At 40.4% G+C, this 19,460-nt stretch overlaps 3 protein-coding genes across 3 annotated transcripts; 1 reads left to right on the top strand and 2 right to left on the bottom strand.

Annotated features, from left to right (window-relative positions):
• Window positions 1-574: 574 nt before the first annotated feature.
• Window positions 575-11,905, top strand: RB195_010925 (uncharacterized protein; the record flags this gene model as incomplete). The annotated part of the gene is made up of 9 exons (XM_064192130.1): window positions 575-731; window positions 836-977; window positions 3,787-3,869; window positions 7,246-7,374; window positions 9,990-10,048; window positions 10,165-10,242; window positions 11,339-11,480; window positions 11,575-11,684; window positions 11,756-11,905. 9 exons carry the CDS (start codon window positions 575-577, stop codon window positions 11,903-11,905), a joined length of 1,050 nt encoding a protein of 349 aa, XP_064049713.1.
• Window positions 11,906-12,338: 433 nt separating this feature from the next.
• On the bottom strand, window positions 12,339-12,662 carry RB195_010924 (uncharacterized protein; the record flags this gene model as incomplete). Its single annotated transcript, XM_064192129.1, has 1 exon — window positions 12,339-12,662. One exon carries the CDS (start codon window positions 12,660-12,662, stop codon window positions 12,339-12,341), a length of 324 nt encoding a protein of 107 aa, XP_064049712.1.
• A 9-nt stretch (window positions 12,663-12,671) lies between these two features.
• Window positions 12,672-13,865, bottom strand: RB195_010923 (uncharacterized protein; the record flags this gene model as incomplete). Its single annotated transcript, XM_064192128.1, has 3 exons — window positions 12,672-13,035; window positions 13,100-13,218; window positions 13,731-13,865. The coding sequence occupies 3 exons, from the start codon at window positions 13,863-13,865 to the stop codon at window positions 12,672-12,674; spliced, it is 618 nt and encodes a 205-aa protein (XP_064049711.1).
• Window positions 13,866-19,460: the final 5,595 nt, after the last annotated feature.

Raw genomic sequence — 19,460 nt, 5'->3', positions numbered from 1 at the left:
TCTATCTTCATCTAAAAAGTCGTATTTCAAAAATCTGCCGAATGTCAGTGGGATTGTCAGCCAGTCATTATTTCGCCGTTGAGGGAATGCGCCCACGCGTTCGGCTTCAATTCAGATTCCTTCGAAGTTTATGGACGCGTGTCTAGCCCAAACATTGACTTGCTAGTTCTATTCGATGCATCAAATCAGTGTTTCTATTCTCTCAGACAAGTATGACATCAATTTATCGGCTACAGCAAGAGCCAAGGGCTTGGGTTACATTAAGGCAGCTTCGAAACATCGATCGCGGATTCACTGTCGATCCTCTTACAGAGTGCCTTATATCCACCTGCTGCAATTCGGACAGACAACATTTATTCGGAGTATTCCAGTGAGAGCAGTAAAAAAACCACGTTTCTGCACTATCTCCATCTTTTTGCTCTTTTTTGATCTCGGTTGGGTTTGTTGTACTTTCTACTTTCATTTTTCATTCGCGATATCTTTGCAAATAACGCAACTAGAGTTGTAAACGGTTGCATCTTTGAAATAAAGTAAACGTAGAAGTTGAATGTAATATGAATCAGATGCGGAAACAATGAGTGTAGCCTTCGAGAATGAGTACGTTCATTCGGTGTATTCACGACTCGCAACATATCAGAAGAAGGACCATCGACCCTCTTCACCGCGTGTTTGGCCAAAAGTGCGCAAATTCCTGGAGTCTCAGGTCGAAGGAAGTGCCGTAATCGACGTAGGTAAGCAGAAAAAAACTCCCTGTTCTTCGCAAACATTTAAGACGTTCCAGAATTTTCGTATCAATCAACTGGACATCAACGTCAATACACAGATCCCTATTCAGGCTGTGGCGAGGCTAAGTACGTCTCTTCAGCGGCATTAGTGCTTGGGGTTGACACCTGCGCAGATGCACTTATAGGAAGATCCCGAAACGGTAGCGAAGGACTCGACCTGTTACTCGCTGATGCTGCCGCACTACCTTTCCGGTAAGCAATTTGAATGAAATTTTGCGCGAGTGTTAAAGGTTTTGAAAACATCCAAAAGTTGTTGCTCATTTTGCTGCAAAGGCAACACCCCAGGAACCTGACGTGGTGAGGAAATCCGCGAAGAAAAGCTAGAAATGGTGTTGTGGATTGCGGAGTGGTTCCAATAATCTCTCCTTAGTCGTCGTTAAAAACGACGTGGAAGACGTTGTGCACGCGTCGCATCCACGTGCGAGTTGTCCAAGATTAGTAAGATCTTCTCAGAAGCCTATTCAAGTGAAACCAATGGATAGGCTAGTGAGCGAACCTGAACGTGTATATAGAAGCGCGTTCTAACGTACCTTGAAGTAACCAAAGCGGGTCCCACGCAGTTTTTTCTTTACGAAGATTAGTGAGAGATGAGCGGAACCACCATGGATCTCGCAATCTACAACAGCAGCTCTAGCTTTCTCGAGGATTCTTTCACCACGTCAATTCATGGTACGTTGCCTTCAAAAGTTCTTTTTTCACGCTTCGCTGTAGATCACATAGAAGCTATTGATTTTTTTTAGCCGGATTTAGGATTCGTTATTCTATGCAAAAGTGTTATGTTCAAGTACTTTCAGTGAGCAGAACTTTCATTCAATTTTTACATATTTTTTTTTTGCCTTCAACTATGTTCCCTATTTTTGACTCGTTACGTATAGCATAGCCACAATTCATGCTGCGATTTCCAAAAGCTTAGAATTAATTTCTCGAAGACTTCCACAAAGTGGATTCCTTATAATAACTGTAAGACCTCATGCTAACTCGTTGAAAAAGACGGCAGGAAGGTGCGGTTTAAGTTTGGCGTGTGGCGAATTGTTTTTGCTTAAAACTTTCATTTTCTGAATCGTCTTTTTGAATTAGTTAATCAGATGACACCCTCATTTGTAAAATCAGGACCGAAACTCTAGAACATAATAATTTGTATAGGAGAAGTGAAATTATACTTTCTAGTAGCAGTTTTTTTGTTAGTGTGATGAGAGCTATCTTTTGCTTTTTGATTCTTTCGATTCTCTTTTGATTTTTATATACTTATTAAAATACGAAGAGAAAAGCACGTGGAACTTTCAACATTCAGTTGGAACACAAATTTTGCTATCTTTTCAAGGAGCTGGTGTAAAAATAGAGAGTCTATTTTTGTCTTCATCGTCCTATTTTGTTATACGACTGTGATCAAATTGAGGGGTGACTTTGACTTTCCAGTCTAAACTTAGCGTGTTTTCCGATTCGGAAAAATATTTTTTGTAGGTTGGTAGTACTTGAACGTCTCTGTCAAATTTCATGTCATTAGTTCCATTGGATTCATAGTTACGCTTTTGCTTTGAAGACAACTAGAAGCGAATTACGCGATTTTTACGTCTGATTTTACTGAGCAAAGAAATTGCATTAAATTTCGTTTGCGGAATGAAATTTCTGCTGCAGAAACGTTGGGAATGTTGCAGAAAGCATTTCGTAGTCAGACGTTGTCGAGAAAAACATTTACAACTGGTGCAAACAACTACAAGAAACAGAGAAAGTGTCGAAAGAAATGTAGTTCTCAATCGGCCAAAAACATGAATAACACGTCAACGAAATCGAACATTTGGTACCCAAAAATCGTCGATTGCCCACTAGGGACCTTACTGACATTGTAGGAATATTTGTTGCAAAACAACTCCTAGTTCTTGCACCACAATAATATACCACCTACGTCCCATACCGCGTTGATTGTTGGTGACCATTTCACCAAAAACTGATGTAGTTCTAAACCCGCCGCAATCGCCTCATTTAGCTCTTTGTAACTTTTGGGATTCAAAAGAAAAATTGGAAAAAACGTTGGTCTAAGTGTATTTTGTCGGAGAGGATCACTTTGAAGGAGGCGAAATGGTTTTGGAAGAATAAGTAAAGATTGCAAAATTTATGAACAAGGTCACTTTTCAATTTGACTACAGTAGCTAGTGTAGTTGCCGTCCAACCTTCATTTCTACATAATTCATGTAATACATTCTGTCAGCCACATTTTAATGAATCTGTTTAACATCGATGCATGATAAAAACAGCGTTCTAGGGAATTTTTGACGTTGGCTGAGATCTCCTGCAGCAGGTGACCAGTGCGTAGCCAGAGTAATGTTTCAAAGTATCACGGTGAATACAGCAACTTTCCACCGCCACCTTTGCCCCGAAAAAAAAAACCTTCACAAACTCAAAAATTGAGATATCAGTAGCACTTATCCGCAAATCCACAAAATCGCAAAACGCTCCCTAACAAAATGGGAAGAATTTTTTCAACGTTGCCTTCTGCGACAAATTAACAAAAGATTCTATTGGTCTAGCACAGGTGGTGCCCTCTTGTTGTATGAGCACTCAAGACATTCAATTGGAGGTATCTGTGCAGATAAGGCGGTAACTGATGTCCTTAAGTGCTCTGATAACTCAAATTCTTGGATTTGTGTTTTTGTTTGTGTAACTCACAAGCACCATGTTTAATGTATGGTGTTTGTGAGTTACGTTCGGGTTGCTACAACGTTTCATTAGCAAAAAGATAAAAATATTACCAATAATATAAGCGAAATCTACCAAGAAATATTCAGTTCTTCAAACAGGATCATACCAAATTTCTTTGGTTAAGTTGCATTATAAATGGCCGCTTGATCGTTTTGCAGCTATTGCAAAAACTCTGAAGGAAATTCTTATTCGATTAGTGACACTGAAATCTGGACATCCTTCCTACACTCTTACATTATATATGACATGGAACTATTCTTACGCGGTTTCCTTATGATACGACACCCTTATCCGAACTAATCAGGGACAACGCTGCCGATGCCGTTCTGAATGTCTCCGTGTTGCACCACATGTCAACGCCACAACGCAGGAGAGCAGCATTAGAAGGTGAGTTTGATTGAACACGACCATTTTGCTATGAATTAGAAGATTTCGCAAGCCTATCTGTATATTACTTACCTCAATCACCTGTATATTACTTACTATTACTTACTACTATTACCCTACTCGCATTATTGAAATCTCTAGACTTTCTCTGTCTGCATTGATTTGTGTTAAATATGCACACGTTTGTTAGCTTCAATTGGGACCTACGAAAAGACGTTTCGTGAATTCACGCCAAATTTGTTTAATTTTAAAAAAAACCTGACGAATTTCACGTATTTCCGCTAGTAGTCAGTGCTTTTAAAAGTGTGACAGTGTGACTTTAAATATAATAATTAAGATCATTCTTTTATTATTCTTATGGTAAGGTTGGTGTTGGGGCCGTCAGGTCAATAGAAAAACAAGTGTAGTGTTTATTTTAAAATCTTTAACAAGTTACCATTCTATTAGGCCTTCTAAAAAAATAACTGCGTTTATTTCAACTTAAATAAAAGGGACATTTCTCATAAGAAACAATTTGCATTGAATACACCACCTATAACATATTTCATTCGATGATTTTCTGCCACTTCTGAGCTTCATTTCATAGCTTTGAAAAAGACTATTAATGAAGTATTTTTCTTGTAAAAAGCTGCAAAATATGTACATTTTTCTTTTGAAACAATTTTTAGCGTTTTAACAAATTTGATGGATACTAAGTTATAACGACACCCGAATTTTACGGCAAGAAGCCACTGAAGAAAAAACAAACATGTTGTTTTTGTTAAACATGGTGTTTAACCATTAAAAATCTTTGTTTCTTATAAAAGCCTTGTCTTTATGCGGAAATAAATCGCTGTTTGACCTTTTTTGGCAAAAGTAATGCTAGAAAGCACATCCCATACCAAGAGTAGAGCCTAAAATCCCCGTGTTATAGCATTAGCTGTATCTGCGTGAGGTTAGCAAGCCACTGCGAGGTTGCACCGTTACGCGTATACGCTTAATTAGTGTGCCACTCAAATATGATCCACTAAATCAAAAACTTGTTGGTCATTGTTAGGCGCTCTTCAATCCTACTCATTTTCTCAGCGCTTACTAAAATGTCATTAAAGATTTCACGAGCCACAGCTCCGAACAGGATAGTAAGCGTGAGAAGAGTTTTTAAAACATTGTCTGCGATGAGCTCTAAAAAGCGAATATCATGCTGATACATCTTATACAAATTTTTAATCCAAATACGACGTGGTTTATCGACATACTGCTCTAGATATGTTTGCAGCATATTAAACAAATTCTGAAAACCACGCAATCGCCTTCCTCATTGAACTAACTCACCAGTCAGTGTGTGATTAAGCAAAATCGTTCATTCAGTTGTTGTGCAAATCCATTTTTCAAAATGGACGGACGAGCGTTAGTTCCGCAACCCTCACCTGGCCATTCAAATGATACCTGGCCAACTCACCTACATCGCTTTACTCGCATCACCTCATTTGAAAAACAATCAGAAATCATTCTCCTTCTTTGGCTTACTCGTTGGGTAAAATTGACAGAATATGAAATTTTTAAAAGGATTAAAGGCACCCACGAATTGGGGTGGTGCGGGTTTCAGGTGATTTATGCCTCCACGGGGGCGGGTGTAGTGTAGCGGTTAGAGGTTCCGCTTACTGCACAATCGATCAGAGGTTCGAATCCGCCCTAGTGCTCACCAAGCCTTTCATCCCTCCGGGGTCGATAAATTGGTACCAGGCTTGTCTAGGAGGATAAAAGCACTGACTTGACACATCGGCTAGCCCCCGCAAGTCATTGTATAGGCCAGATACACGTCCGTAAACCTCAAACGATTCTGAATTGAAGTGAACGTGGGGGCGCATCCCAAGCGGATTGACTAACGCCAGAAACTTCGCCAACGGCTTCAAGCTTTTCGGGCGGTGTTTTCTACGAGTTCGAGTGGAACGCGCCATCCTTGTGTACACGCTGCATCTTCGGGGCCGTTTTTTACAGCAATTAGGAAGAAATGGACGGAATCACCCTCCTCCCCATAATCTACGACCCCTATAGGCATAACCCACCTGTAACCTGCACTACCCCAGATTCGTAAGGTGATGCCTTTAAATCAACTATGTTCAAGCCACACAGAAGGACTTGACCCGCACGACACAGGAACTAGGTAGCAACTCCAATTTTCCAAAAATTACTATCTGTTTTCCCAGATTTTGGATCCTCTTCTCTTCTGGTCATTACAGGTTACATTCAAAAGCAGCATATCACGAAATTGACGAATTGCGGAAACTTGATGTAAAACGCAGAGTTTGGGGTGTGGATTGCGAAGAGAAAGCATGGTCCCACTCAATTCCCTATGAGTGACCTAAAAATGTGTGGAAAACGGCGTTTGTTCTTACGAGGTACGTGAAAACGCTCCACCCTTGTGCACCCGCTGTGTCCACGAGCGAGCGCTTGAGGATCAATGACGTCTTTCTCACCAGCTTATTCAGGTAAAACCAATGAAAATGGTCAGAGGTGGGGGAAGCAAACGCCGTCCCCACGCCGCGATAAGGAAGAATTGAGCGGTCGATTGTCAATTTTCCAGTATTCCAAGTATGAACCGAAAAGAGGAGGACGAATATTTTATACTAGTCTACATAGTTGTGTTTTCCTCAGGAAACGCCAAGAAATATAGAGTACTGGGTTTTTAGAACTGTCGTGTCTTCCAGTCCCCGCTTATGCGACGCGTGCACAAGGCTGATGAGACGCGTGCACAAGGAGGTGCGACGCGTGCACAAGGCTGGCGCGCTCCAGTCGAACTCATTGTAGAAAGTAGCGCGCCGGAACGCAATTTACAGCAATTAGGAAAAAATGGACGGGATCATCCCCCTCTCCATAATCTACGATCCCGTATTCGAATACTCCACCTGAAATCCGTATCACCTCAGACTCGTGGGGTGACGCCTTTAACAAATGCGTCCGCAGGTTAAAGAATTGACAGTGTTTCTTTGGGTTTCTCCGGTCTGAAAGACATAAAATTAGACTTCTGATGTGGACGATTAAGACAGGTATCCCCTCACCATTTCGAATTTAATATATAATGCAAGAGTAATCGATATGATAACAGTACAGGAGAGGTTTTGGCTTCAAGGTTGTTTGACTTTGAACGTGAACCAATGGATGATTCGGAAACTTAGCGAGACCTTAGTCCTGATAAAACACTATTAATAATCTTGGTATTTGGTTCTATATTCTACATTCCAATTCCATACATATTCTACACGCACATGCATATCATCGATGAGACCTATTTGAACTGTTTTACTGCAACGCTACGGAGAAATACTAGTACTAACTAACTACAACAACTACTACTATCCGTTCGCAAGCCAAATATAAATGCACCAAACTATTACAGAGTGCTGCAGGTGCCTTCGACCAGGTGGACAGATGTTGTTGTACGTTTGGGCTTTTGAGCAACCGAACGGTAGATTTCCTTCACAGGATCTGCTTGTCCCGTGGAACCTCAGCGAAATACCACTAAATGGTGAGCAGTATAGTAGGGTCAAAACGACATGAAGCGCAACTGCGTACACGGCTTCTCACGAGGCGCTTCGGTGGAGCGCAGCGGCTAAGAGCGCGGTGATACTCTTGCTGGCACCAGCCATCGCTGCATTTTGTGACGGTCCCACCACGGTTCCAGCTGCTCCGTTTCGAGCGAGTACGCAAATGCAGCGCAACTACACTCACAATTCATGTCGTTTATGACCCGACTATATTTCATTTCTTTAAATTCTTTTGTAAAGATGACGTCTTTTTTATCCGCTTTATGAGTTCAGTTTGATTTCTTTTCAAAGTGTCCACATTTTTTCATTTTTGTAATTTCACCTGTACTGTTTACCTCTTCTGAGTCGCTCACTCTCTATATATAGTTCATAACACGGTTCATTTGTGTCGCGCTCCTTATTTCTCGACGCTCTAACTTATTTCTTTCTCTTAGTAACTTTACATGTCATAGATTCTCTAGTACTAATGCTTAGGATTTAGGGTATAGATTTACTTCGAGAAATAGGCGCCACTGAGTCGCCCACACCCCTCACTACATTTTATCCAATTACTCCACATAACTAACGTAATATTCACGCCCCTTTTTCTGCAAGGTTCTCAGCATTCTGCTCGCTTGTTTGCCGTAGATAAGTGTTTGCAGTAGATAGATAAGATAAGTCACAACAAGTCAGAATGGAGCGAAGATGAAATGATAATTATCCAAAGTTGTAACATTCGTAGAGAACGTTTCGCTGAAACTGATAAATTTGGTTTACGCTACGGAAGTAAAAATCATTCCTGAATACAAAACAGATATTTGAGAAATTGAAAGATAAAGGATAAAGTGCACGGCGTTGATCAATCCCTATGGGGAATCGTGCACTTCAAATCAGAATTGAGGTTAATGAAAGCATGTGCAGCCTTAAAACGAATTTCGTAGGCCAGCCGATGTGTGAAGTCTGTGTACTCATCTTCCCAGATAAATTTGGCACCGGATTACACGGCGATGAGAGACTTGGTTAGCTCCACTGCGATGTCAGCCGAAGTTGACCTTCTTACCGCCTGCGCTTCATCCGCTCCGTTGGAGAAATTATTGACCGAGTTGACATGTGATTATCCAAAAGTTATCGAATATTTACTCAGAAGAATCAACGAATGTGGCATGACCCGTACGGAATGTTTTCCACATATTCTATCCTGCAGTAATTTCTATATTTACTCCTTGAAATAATTTCATTGCGAGTCAACGAGCGCGCGAAGTGTTTCTCTTAAATTAAATCCTTCTCTTCTGGGACATCCTTTGTGAGCTAGACTCTTGGCGTGTGAAGGATAACGTAATTACACACGACATACTGGAAAAGTTCCAGATCAAATGAAGTGTTAGGAAAGAACTAGCACTGCAGTTATAATGAGGAACAGCTGAAAATATGTATAGTTTTTAAGAGTGACGTTATAATAGGTACTAACTATTCGAATAAAAAGGATAGAAGGATAAAGTCGCTGGCGTATCCATCCGCTTGGGATGCCTCAACGTGTTTTACTGGAATTCGTAACTGTTAAGATTTTTTGGAACGCTTACTGGCCTATACAATTACTTGAGGGTGCCTACCGGTGTTTTCATTTTCCCAGACAGGTCTGATACCAATTTGTCGAGCACGAAAGCATGAAAGGCTCGGTTTGCACTAGGGCGGTTTCGAACCCTCGACTGTGTGGCTACAACGGACCTCTAACCCACCTCCGCCCTACTATTCGAACAAACACTTGAAAACTCCAAGGAAGTTCGACTGCTCTCGTGGACAAGTACTGGGGAAGAGTATTTTGTTCGGATACATTTGATAGCGACTACTTCATCGTTTACAATATTCATATAATTTCACGTTTGCGAACTCACCTACAGCTATGACAAAACTATCAATTTACAAATACTCTCTCTAAAAAAAATTATTTATGTACACCGGTGGGCAACTATTCGCGTGTAAGAAGTAACTTTAGTGATTCTCATCTAATACTGGGAAAAAAGGCAGCTCCTTCTTAAAGCGAAAATTCTAGGGTTATGAAATTGGAAGTCAGTAACTCTGTTCACATGCCGACATGGTTTGAAAGGCGAACTAATATTTACTTAGTATTTTCAACCCTTTTTAAGGGTTCAAATACACTGCTCTCCGGTTGTTTTGAAGAATGAGATCTACTCAAATTAGGAATAATGAAAACTAGCTAGAAAAGACTATGGATATTTTGTATTTGAAAGCAAAAGTGTACGCCACAGAAATTCTAGTCGTGTTCCGGCCAAGGGTTGCTTGCATGATACGTGGAACTTAAGATAGAATTGTCCTCATGAGGGAAAACTTCTGTCGCGACATGTCCATGATTGAAGGAAATAGATTAAGTACGTTGCTGACTAATACCAAATTCAGAGACATTACAACCGAAATTCTCTCTGGTTACCATATAACCGAAGATTATAAGTAAAGTTTTCATAACCTAGAAGGTTCATCTGTAAATCCATCACCGAAATGGCCGCCACTTAATTGAAGATCTCTAAGAACTCTTTAATTCTTTGGGAGCAAGACATGTACAGTATCTAATATAGTTTTTGAGTAAAGAAATGGGTTTCAGGTCGGCTTCCACAAGTGAAGTTCCATAAAAATTCAACGAAAGAAGAGCGAGTCATTCAGGTGAGCTCGGAATAAAATCCTATCTAGAAGCATGTTCGGTTTTGAAAATAGTACAGCTCATTTCGAGAACGGAAGCAAAAAGTAGACAATGCCAACTGACTTTGATAATTTTTCAGGCGTCAGTCCCAGTTACAGTACCTGATGACGAGAAAGCCTCTAACTCTAGTGGCTGGCTCGGCTCCTTGATGAATAAGGTACATTTCAGATGTTTCTTGCGTGTATAACTTGATTATAAGTATAAAGGATGAAGGATAAAGTTTCTGGCGGTAATCAATCCGCTTGGGATGCGACCCCACGTTCACTTCAATTGAGAATCTTTTGAGGTTTACGAACGTGTAACTGGCCTATACAATGACTTGCGGGGGGCTAGCCGATGTGTCAAGTCAGCGTTTTTATCTTCCTAGGCAAATCTGGTAACAATTTATCGACCCCCGGAGGGATGAAAGACTTGGTGAGCACTAGGACGGCTCCGAACCTCCGATCGATCGTGCAGGAAGCGGAAACTCCAACCGCTACACTACACCCGTCTCTATTATAAGTATAACTACTAATATTATCAATATCACACTACCATTTCGTTTGCAAGGTATTTTTTTGAGCCCCAGCTAGATATGTAACCATAGCCATATTTAACCACGTTAGTATTGTATCAAGCCTTAATTAGAGTCCTGATGGAAAACCAAGTGCTACATGATAACAGACTTCTTGGATTTTTTTCTCGATAGAAATATAAAACTTTAAATAATATAAATAAATAATAGTAAATGTAATAATTAATAATAATAATAATAATAATAATAATAATAATAATAATAATAATAATAATAATAATAATAATAATAATAATGTAATAATAATAAGTATAAACAGTTAAATAATAAATATAGATAATATTAACGAATATAATTAAAATAAAATTCTTGTACATTTGAAGACAAGGACATTTTTAATGTTGGGTTTCAGTATTAAGATCAACTGTGTTCTTATATCTGCAAGACGAACTTCTCTTTAACAACATTCCTCACGGAACCTACGAAATTCCCAAAAGTGAAAGTTAGGTTCAGAAGGGGTAATGTTCGTCACGAAACACAAGATAATGCAAAGTAATAATATTAACATAGCATCATAACATCCTTCCTAAAAAATTTTCTCGTATTTCGAACATTTGTCACTCACGGAATATCACTGTCAAGTTTCTTCAAATCAACGTGTTGTTCTATTTTTCTCAAAACTACATCTGCGGTGTGCTGATTGTGTGACCTCTGAATACTGTCAACAAAACCTTTTCAGTTCCAATCGTTACGACCGTCGTTACCTTTTATTACACAAAATGGAACAGTTAGTAAGTGTCCACCACCTGCTGCACCGAGATTTTTCCCCGCTGCCAAGGATTCCCTCGTTTCTGGTGTGAAGCGATGGAGTCCAATGTTAGGTGAGGATACACCTCACTTTAAAAAGAACTCTCTATTCCCAACAGAAGAAAAGATGAATTGAAGAGGTAGATCCAAATTGAACTTTTCATTTAGGACGTCGACTAGCCACTATCTTCACCTCGGTTGAAGAGCAGTTAGCTGAGGAAGTGACGCACACGATTCTCCATGAGGCCATTACAGAAACCATGGCTACTCTTCGTGAGGTGTGCACCATATACTCCATACGCTTTCTAAAGCTTTCGTCTTACTCTCTTCACTACACATTTGATTTCAGGTAACTTTCTACCGCTTCTATCACGTCTTCCGAAAAGGAGAGCTAGAAAACCTCATAACCTCGATTCCGTCACTAACCGTTGTCCGATCATCTTTCGAACACGGCAACTGGTGTGTTATAGCAGAAAAACAGCTGAGGAAGATCATTTGATCAACGTTCACTAGGTATAAATAACGATATCTATTATCGCTTCATTACGTTTCTATCTATGTCATTTGAGCCTTTAATTTTTTTCTCATCTCAGGTCAATCTTCTATATAATTAGGTTCTGCTGATATTCATTGTTAGCCGCTTATTCCTTTCCACATTAACATGCGGAACACAAAGCCCTAAATATGTCGAATTGTCTGTGATTACTTTTCTCATATCCTTCCTTCGTAATAATAATAAAATGACAGAAACTATTTCTACGTTTAATAGTGTCCACGTTTGACGGCTCTTGAATCTCCACATGTTGAATACCTAGCTTTTTATTAATTTGCTTGACCTGTAGCCAAGATTGGATTTAATCTTTCATCATTAACTAACACCTTTCGGCTTCGTCAGGACCTAAAAAAAGCTCCACTTTTCTAAAGCTTTAGCACTAAATCGTTGATGCTCTTATACGCACCCCAAGCCGCTCATCGCTTCCTGCCAAGTCGTTCATCATGTTCATTTCCTGACCCGGATAAACGTAGCTGGTGCATTCGGATATGTTCGTTCCGTTGAGCGTGAATGGGGCATTCGAGACCCATCCGTTGCGCATAAACATTGTCTTTTGCAGATTCAGCTGAGGAACGATGCATCCACAGGTTTCGTCAAATTCGGTCAGCATCCGTTCCGCTTGACTGATGCTAGGTGTTATCAGAACGATGTCATCAGCAAAGCGCAAATAGTGTAGCTGCCGACTATCAACTTTCACTCCCATGTCGTCCCATTAAAGCTTTCCTATTGCGGCTGTGAATATTTTAGCTGAGATTGTGTCACCCTGTTGGATCCCTATCTTCACGTCAACGATGATATTCTTGTAGAATGGCGAAACTATGGTCGTGAAGTTACTGTACCATGCTCGAAGTACTTTCATATACTGAGTATGGACCCCTTGGTTGTCCAAGGCTTCCATGACCGCTTCCGTCTCAGCTGAGTAGAAAGCCTTCTTCAAGTCGATGAAGGAGAGACAGAGCGGCATCTTGTACTCTTTGATGAGTTTCGAAACAGTGTGAATGTGGTGAATTCTGCTGAATCCTTTTCGAAACCCTGCTTGCTCGCATGGCTGTCCTTCATCCAAGACTTTTTCAATCCTATTGAGGATCACTCTTGAGAGAGTGGCGTCGTCTCGTCTCGATGAGTCCGATGATATCGTACTTAATCTTCCCGGCTTGCACCATCAGATCTTCGATGGCCGCTTCCGATGCAAGAGTACGTGCGTTATAAGTACAGATCGTCATCCTAGTCCTATTTCCTTTCGGCAGCTTATATGACTCCTGCAACCCCGACTTTCCTGGCGCTACCGAACCAGGCTTTCCTCCGGAATCAGGAGACTCTTTCCTAATACTGTGACATGCGTGAATTTTTGAAACCCGTGGGCAGGTTGCAAGCCTCTAGTGCCGCAAGTTTGTGGGAAAACATTTGTCCTCCCAAAGTGAACAAATGGAGCTTATGTGTTAGTGGCGACTCCAAACCGCCTTCCTTGCACCACCAAGTCACATGATTGCAGGCTTTTCCCCGGACCGATGTGCGGGATAAAATTATGCCATGAGTCAGTCCTGGCTCAGCAGAAACAAGGAGCCATCTCTTGAATCCACCCGCGTCTCTAGACAGGCACAAGGCCGCTTTTGGTCCGCGGTTTGCCCCCTATCTGCAACCTGAAGACGCGCCAATAGTGTAGCTGCTGACCATCAACTCTCACTCCCATGTCTCGCGACTAACCAGCTGTGATCCCTCTAGTGAGAGAGATCCGTGGAAAAACTGGTTGACGGAGCGAAGTCTAACCTACTAAGAACGTACTCAGTAGATTATGGTCTTGGTTCTTGGCGGCTCTCCTTTTGCGACGACGTCTCAGATGAATAAGACGATGGTCTAGTCTCGCATAGAACTTCACGACAACAGCGACTTGCATAAGCATGAACATGGCGTAGTCAATTCCACCATGTTGATTTCAATTGGATTACTCTTACGTCTTTAGAGAAGTTTTTGTTGAAGCGTAGATTTTCGGGTTCTACCGTGATTACGATTACAACGAAATCTAAACATGCATATATAAACAAAAAAGTCAAGACAGAGGTTACATAGAGACAAAAAAGCGTCCAAATAGCAAAACAGACCATAAAACTAAAGTGAAAGAACTTTACTAGGACTACGTAGCCTTATTGTTGCACTATTATACGAAGAGTAATGAAAAAGCAAGAAAACAAAAAAGAAGTTCGAGAGTTCTTCGCACTGTCGTAATCACCTGCTTTTTTGCTTTACAAGCTACCCTTCCAGTTCTTCCAGTTCTTTCTTACTGTGTAGTTTGTTAACACGTGTAATTCATCCTTCAACTTCCTTTGGGACCAAAAACAGCAGCTGTAACGCGGAATCGATATGATCGCTGCGAGGTGTCTTCAATTATGCCTCGAATCGTAACTCAACTACCTGTCGGCTGCGCACAGATAACCAGCGGAAGGGATTACTACGGCCCATGTTGCACACTTCTTCCCTTCGAGAAGTCATTTCTACGAATTGTCGCTTGCTTTTCTGCTACTAGCTCCAAAGGATTTCCTTCGACTGTTGATGTGAAAACAGATCTAGCTTCTTACTATGATCTCGGATATAAGGAAGGTTACATAGATCCCGTTTAAATCATATCGACTTTATTAATCTTTCGCGCTTTCTCTTCAGTATCTTTTCAGACGTATCGAAAATGGCGAAACAATAAACCGAAATACCCGGAAGGATTCCCGTTTCCCTAAAATACGATCCTCACCACGTCTAACGATTTTTTTCTTGCAGGATCGCTCTCAGTTTTATTTGATTGGTCTATCCTTCGGCGAACCAATCCTCTGTTTTGGATATCTTTATCATGGCGGTCGCACACGTACAGTAGTAAAGATGATAAGGTCTGCTTCCCGATTCCCACGAGTAGATCAGTAGCAAGATTTTATCATACTAAAATGAGTTAAAAACGCAGGAACACAGAACTAAATATCGTCTGGTTCCTCTTCATCTTTATGGATTTACAAAAAAAAACGCACGTTCCCTTAAAGGCAACACACAAAATTGACGATGTTCCAATCTCCTCACGATAGAAAGCCTTAAGGTTGTGAGGTACGAGTATGAGTGCTTTCACGATCACTCCCCTTAACCGCTCCAAAAAATGGTGTAGAAAGCGACTTTCCTTCCCTTGCGGGCCTTATAACGCGCAATCTCTTGCACACGGAGTAGTAGAACGACGGCAAACAGCATAGCGGTGATGGCTGAGATGAGCATCTACCTCTCACTTTAGCATATTCATTGATATAAGATAGATAGCATATTCATTGATATATATATATATATATTGATATATATATATATATATATATATATATACTCATCTATACCGCTATCTAGTTGTGATGATGTCCAGTCCGTCAATTTCTTGATATGTCGCTTTTAAGTAAGGTCACTAAAAACATCTTAATTAATTTAAATTAGGTGGAAACAACAAGTGCCACAATAGTAAACCACTTTATTCATAGAAATTTGATCATCAAAGTAAACGTATTATGAACAGCAGCATGAGCAACACCGGCGACATGCGATGATCTGTAAGGTTGAACAAGAACGAACTAAGTAACAACTATGAAAGAAGTTGACTCCAAACAGAACTTAAGCTCTTTTTATCTTTATAGCGTCAGTCATACCACCTATCAACGATTAAAGTATGCAGTCTCAAATGCATTTTTGAAAATGTTTGAACTAACGCTGTCAATTGGTCGTGGCATGTAAGAATTGAGATGTAGTTAACAGAATTTTAAATTGAAGTTTTCCTTGTGTCCACTAGACCTAAAGGAGGAGGTCACATTCAAGCTTCGATCTCTCAAGAAAGCAATCGAAAGAACTTTCAATGTTTATTCCTCTTCAGTAGGAGCATCAGTTGGATAACTGATGCTATATAACTCCATGCACCTCTACGATGAAATGAAAGCGCGGAATTACTAGTCACTCGAACTGACACAATCGCTTCGTTGATTAAACGGATCAATCTGGTGCTCATGATTCCTGATCCATTAGATTTCTAGAGTGGTAGGTGATTTTTAGCGTTTTCGTTATGATGCTCGCAAATTTCGTATGCCCTATCATTACTTAAGAGAGAGCAACAGTGAAAAATCATCAAATTCTAAACTTTTCGCACAATTGAGATATTCGAGAAGCACCACTGGTTCCCGTCAACGAATCCTGTGTCGCTAAAAATCTTGACAGGATTGGATTTAAGAGAGATACACACTCGTTAGGTATACTCACCAGAAGTCTTTTCTAAAATCTCTCATCCTATGCAAGTTATTGAATAGCGTCAAATGGCACAAAAGCGGCAATTGTTATGTTGTATGTGGAAGTGGTTCTAAAAATGTTCGCAAGAAAGGCTCTGAGAATATTAGCTACAGGTTTTGAAGTCTAGAATATGCCAAAATCTCAAATACGAGCATGAGATAGAACTCCCCCTTAAGGTCTCACACTGCAGACTTACAGCCAACAAAATTTCAAAATTACTACTATACCTATGAGGTATGTACTTGCTCGCTCATTGGACGTAAACACCAGTTTCAAAAAAGTGGAAAGAAGATAAGAAAAAAACCATCCTAGAAATCTGATCGTAGACGCAAACAGACAAAACATATAGTTCTTTCCTTTGCAAAAATAAGCATCCTATAAACAGATTAAGACTTGCCATTAATTGAGCATCAGTGTTTGGACGTCTTTCCTGAAACAATGATACTTTAGGTACTAAAAAAATAGAACAAATACTTTGCGATGTTGAAATTAAAATGTTATTTGGGAATATTTAACGAATTGTGACCTTTTCAATGCCTTTTTCAGACATTAGAAACAAAACGATGAAAACAAAAACCCATAGCTGATTCAAACCAGTCATTTGCACAACAAAATCTGGGGCCAAGCTTCGTGGACAAATGTAAAATAATTCATTTAGCATCCACTTCACTCCGAAAATGTTCTTGGAGACGCCATACATGTTTTCATACATATGAAGTTGTCGCATAGGCTTCTTCAAGTGTTCATACGTGCCATGGTCTATCGGATGAGTGTCCCTTTTGGACCTTCACCAACTTCACTACCATACAGCAATTGGTCACTTACATGCTAGTATCACCTTAATCAAACCTACAGACATGACACTTGTAGTTAAAAGTACATGTCATTTTGTGTTCTGTTTTAATAAGAGAACGGGAGGGAATGTCTAGGAATTACCTCCCGGAAGTCTAGAAATTCTATCAAATGAACTCTTTTTCTTCCAACAGATTAGATATACAGAAAGTCTCTCAGTCTGGAAATAAATTAGGCTACAAAAAAGCTTGGGACTTACAGGTTAACGATAATCCTAATTCCCGTTACTTTTAAAAGCTGGAATGTTCCGCTTTTAATAAAATTTTTCATATCCGTAATCTGACGCTACTAGATGCGTGTTTCTCTCTTATTTTACGTAAAGATTTCTCTTGCTTCTGGTGCGGTTACAAACTTGAGATCACCTCACATCACAAAATTTCACTGGATCTGTATGACTCTCCAATACAATTTTGTAATTCGTGAATTATATCCTAACCAGTGGTCAGTCAGCAGCTGACGCGAGGTATGATTAGCGGTAGGTAAGCAGAGTCAGCTATTTAGGTAGCAACGAAGGTGAATCTTTTTAGAGTACGCACCATCGCAAATTGCTCTGCAGAGGCATGATCGGGGGATGCTCGAAAATCCCCCAAGATCCTCTTTACACACATCCCTTTGATCGGGGCCAGGATCAACTCGGCAACTGACAGAGCACAAAAGGTCTGACAAAGTAAATGCCGCTTAGGAGGCAGACTTGTGTGCGACCACCACGATGTTAGTGTTGCTAGCCTTTCACTATACCTCTACTGCAAGTGGTATAGCAAAGATAGGCAAGATTTAGAAACTCGGCCCATGGCCCCACGATCTGTTCGACGCTGCGGACTAGACTTCCCAAAATGACTTGGTTTTAATCAGGTTCTCGGCACTGGAAATGAGAGTGAGATATGCACGAGAATCTTGTTAGGAAGAGATAGTGGATCCACTGCTGTAATGTATACGGATGATGTATCGGAAAGAGGAGTCCAAGCCGAACTCAATGCCCACCCTCCAACTCGCAGTAGTACTCTTCCCTTGTTAATGGTACAGCAACAGAATGAAATACTAGGACTCCCTGCCCAAAAGGCATGTTATTAACGCCCACATCGATCGCAAACGGGAGACAGTAGGCAAAAATAGCTACCACGACGGGGCCAGTCCACACACAGCAGGCTTCACCCATGCCGAGCTGGTGAGCTATGCTGAGCGGGCCCAGCGCTTTCTCAGTGGGAAGAAGTTCAAGACTGGGGACGAAGTCACAGAGAAATTACACAAAACGAAAGGAATATGAACATCAGTTTCTCTTATTTTCCTTCGCTATCATGGTTGTTTACTTTAGGACATCCAAAAAAAAATTCTTTTCCTAGACATGGACCACATCTTCTCATCTTTCCTTTGGAATACATTGTTTATCTCTCCTTCTTAAGAACTGAAGTCTAGAAAATTCTTATATGTAATAATTCAATCCCTCCTAATTCTCGTACTATTATTTAATTCTCGCATTAATCCATTGACGACAGTGTACGTTTTTGCGTGTCCAGCGCGTGAGACAGGCGCGTTTTAGGACACCGTGCAACCGCGGCTGAACGTTGAACCGCGTAGTCCCACGGTTACCACTTTTTCCTGTGCACAAATTTTTGCATTTTTACGTTATTTAATTTGTATTTGCCGCTAATCGCGTTGTTATAAGACTTCTTTCTCTCGTTCATACTGCTTGCATACATTGATTAAGTTTTAGGAGCCAAAAATGGGCAAATCTGAGTTAAACTATTTCGAGAATAGTTTGAAAAGACTCGTTGAATCTGATGAAGATGTAATGGAAACCACAGAAAATGATTCCCTATTTGCGTTGCGTTTGCGATACTGCTGCTTGCAGATAATGAGTCTGATTCGAGAAGTAATGAGACATTGTCGGTGTCAGTGAGTGGGAGTGAACGGTTAAGAGACGCAGAAACTCATGATGACTGGAAATTTCCTAAACAATTTGGTCCACATGATCAGTCACCTAGGTGTCACAAACTAAACGATTTTTGTGAGCTATATTTGAACAAGCAAATGCTGTGGGTAGTTGTCGAAAAAACGAGTAAACAGAAAAGAGAAAACGATCCTAAATTTAACGACACATATGCCACTAAAATCAAAAACTATATCGGACCATTTGAAACCATTTTTGCATTAAATATTTCCAAAGAATACACACAAAAAGTGAGATTTGCAATATAACGCTTGAATTTGTTACTTGTTTCAAAAGATAGAAACGTTTTTTCCAGGCTCACGTTGTGTGTGATACTACTGATGTGGCAACAGACCGATTGAGTACAAAAAAACTTAAAAATTTGGGAAATCATGAAAAATCACCGTTGGAAAACGCCCCGTTTGAGCAGATATA

The sequence above is a fragment of the Necator americanus genome, chromosome III (assembly GCF_031761385.1).
Source record: "Necator americanus strain Aroian chromosome III, whole genome shotgun sequence".
Taxonomy (NCBI): Eukaryota; Metazoa; Nematoda; class Chromadorea; order Rhabditida; family Ancylostomatidae; genus Necator; species Necator americanus.
This window is presented reverse-complemented; position numbering and strand designations above follow the sequence as displayed.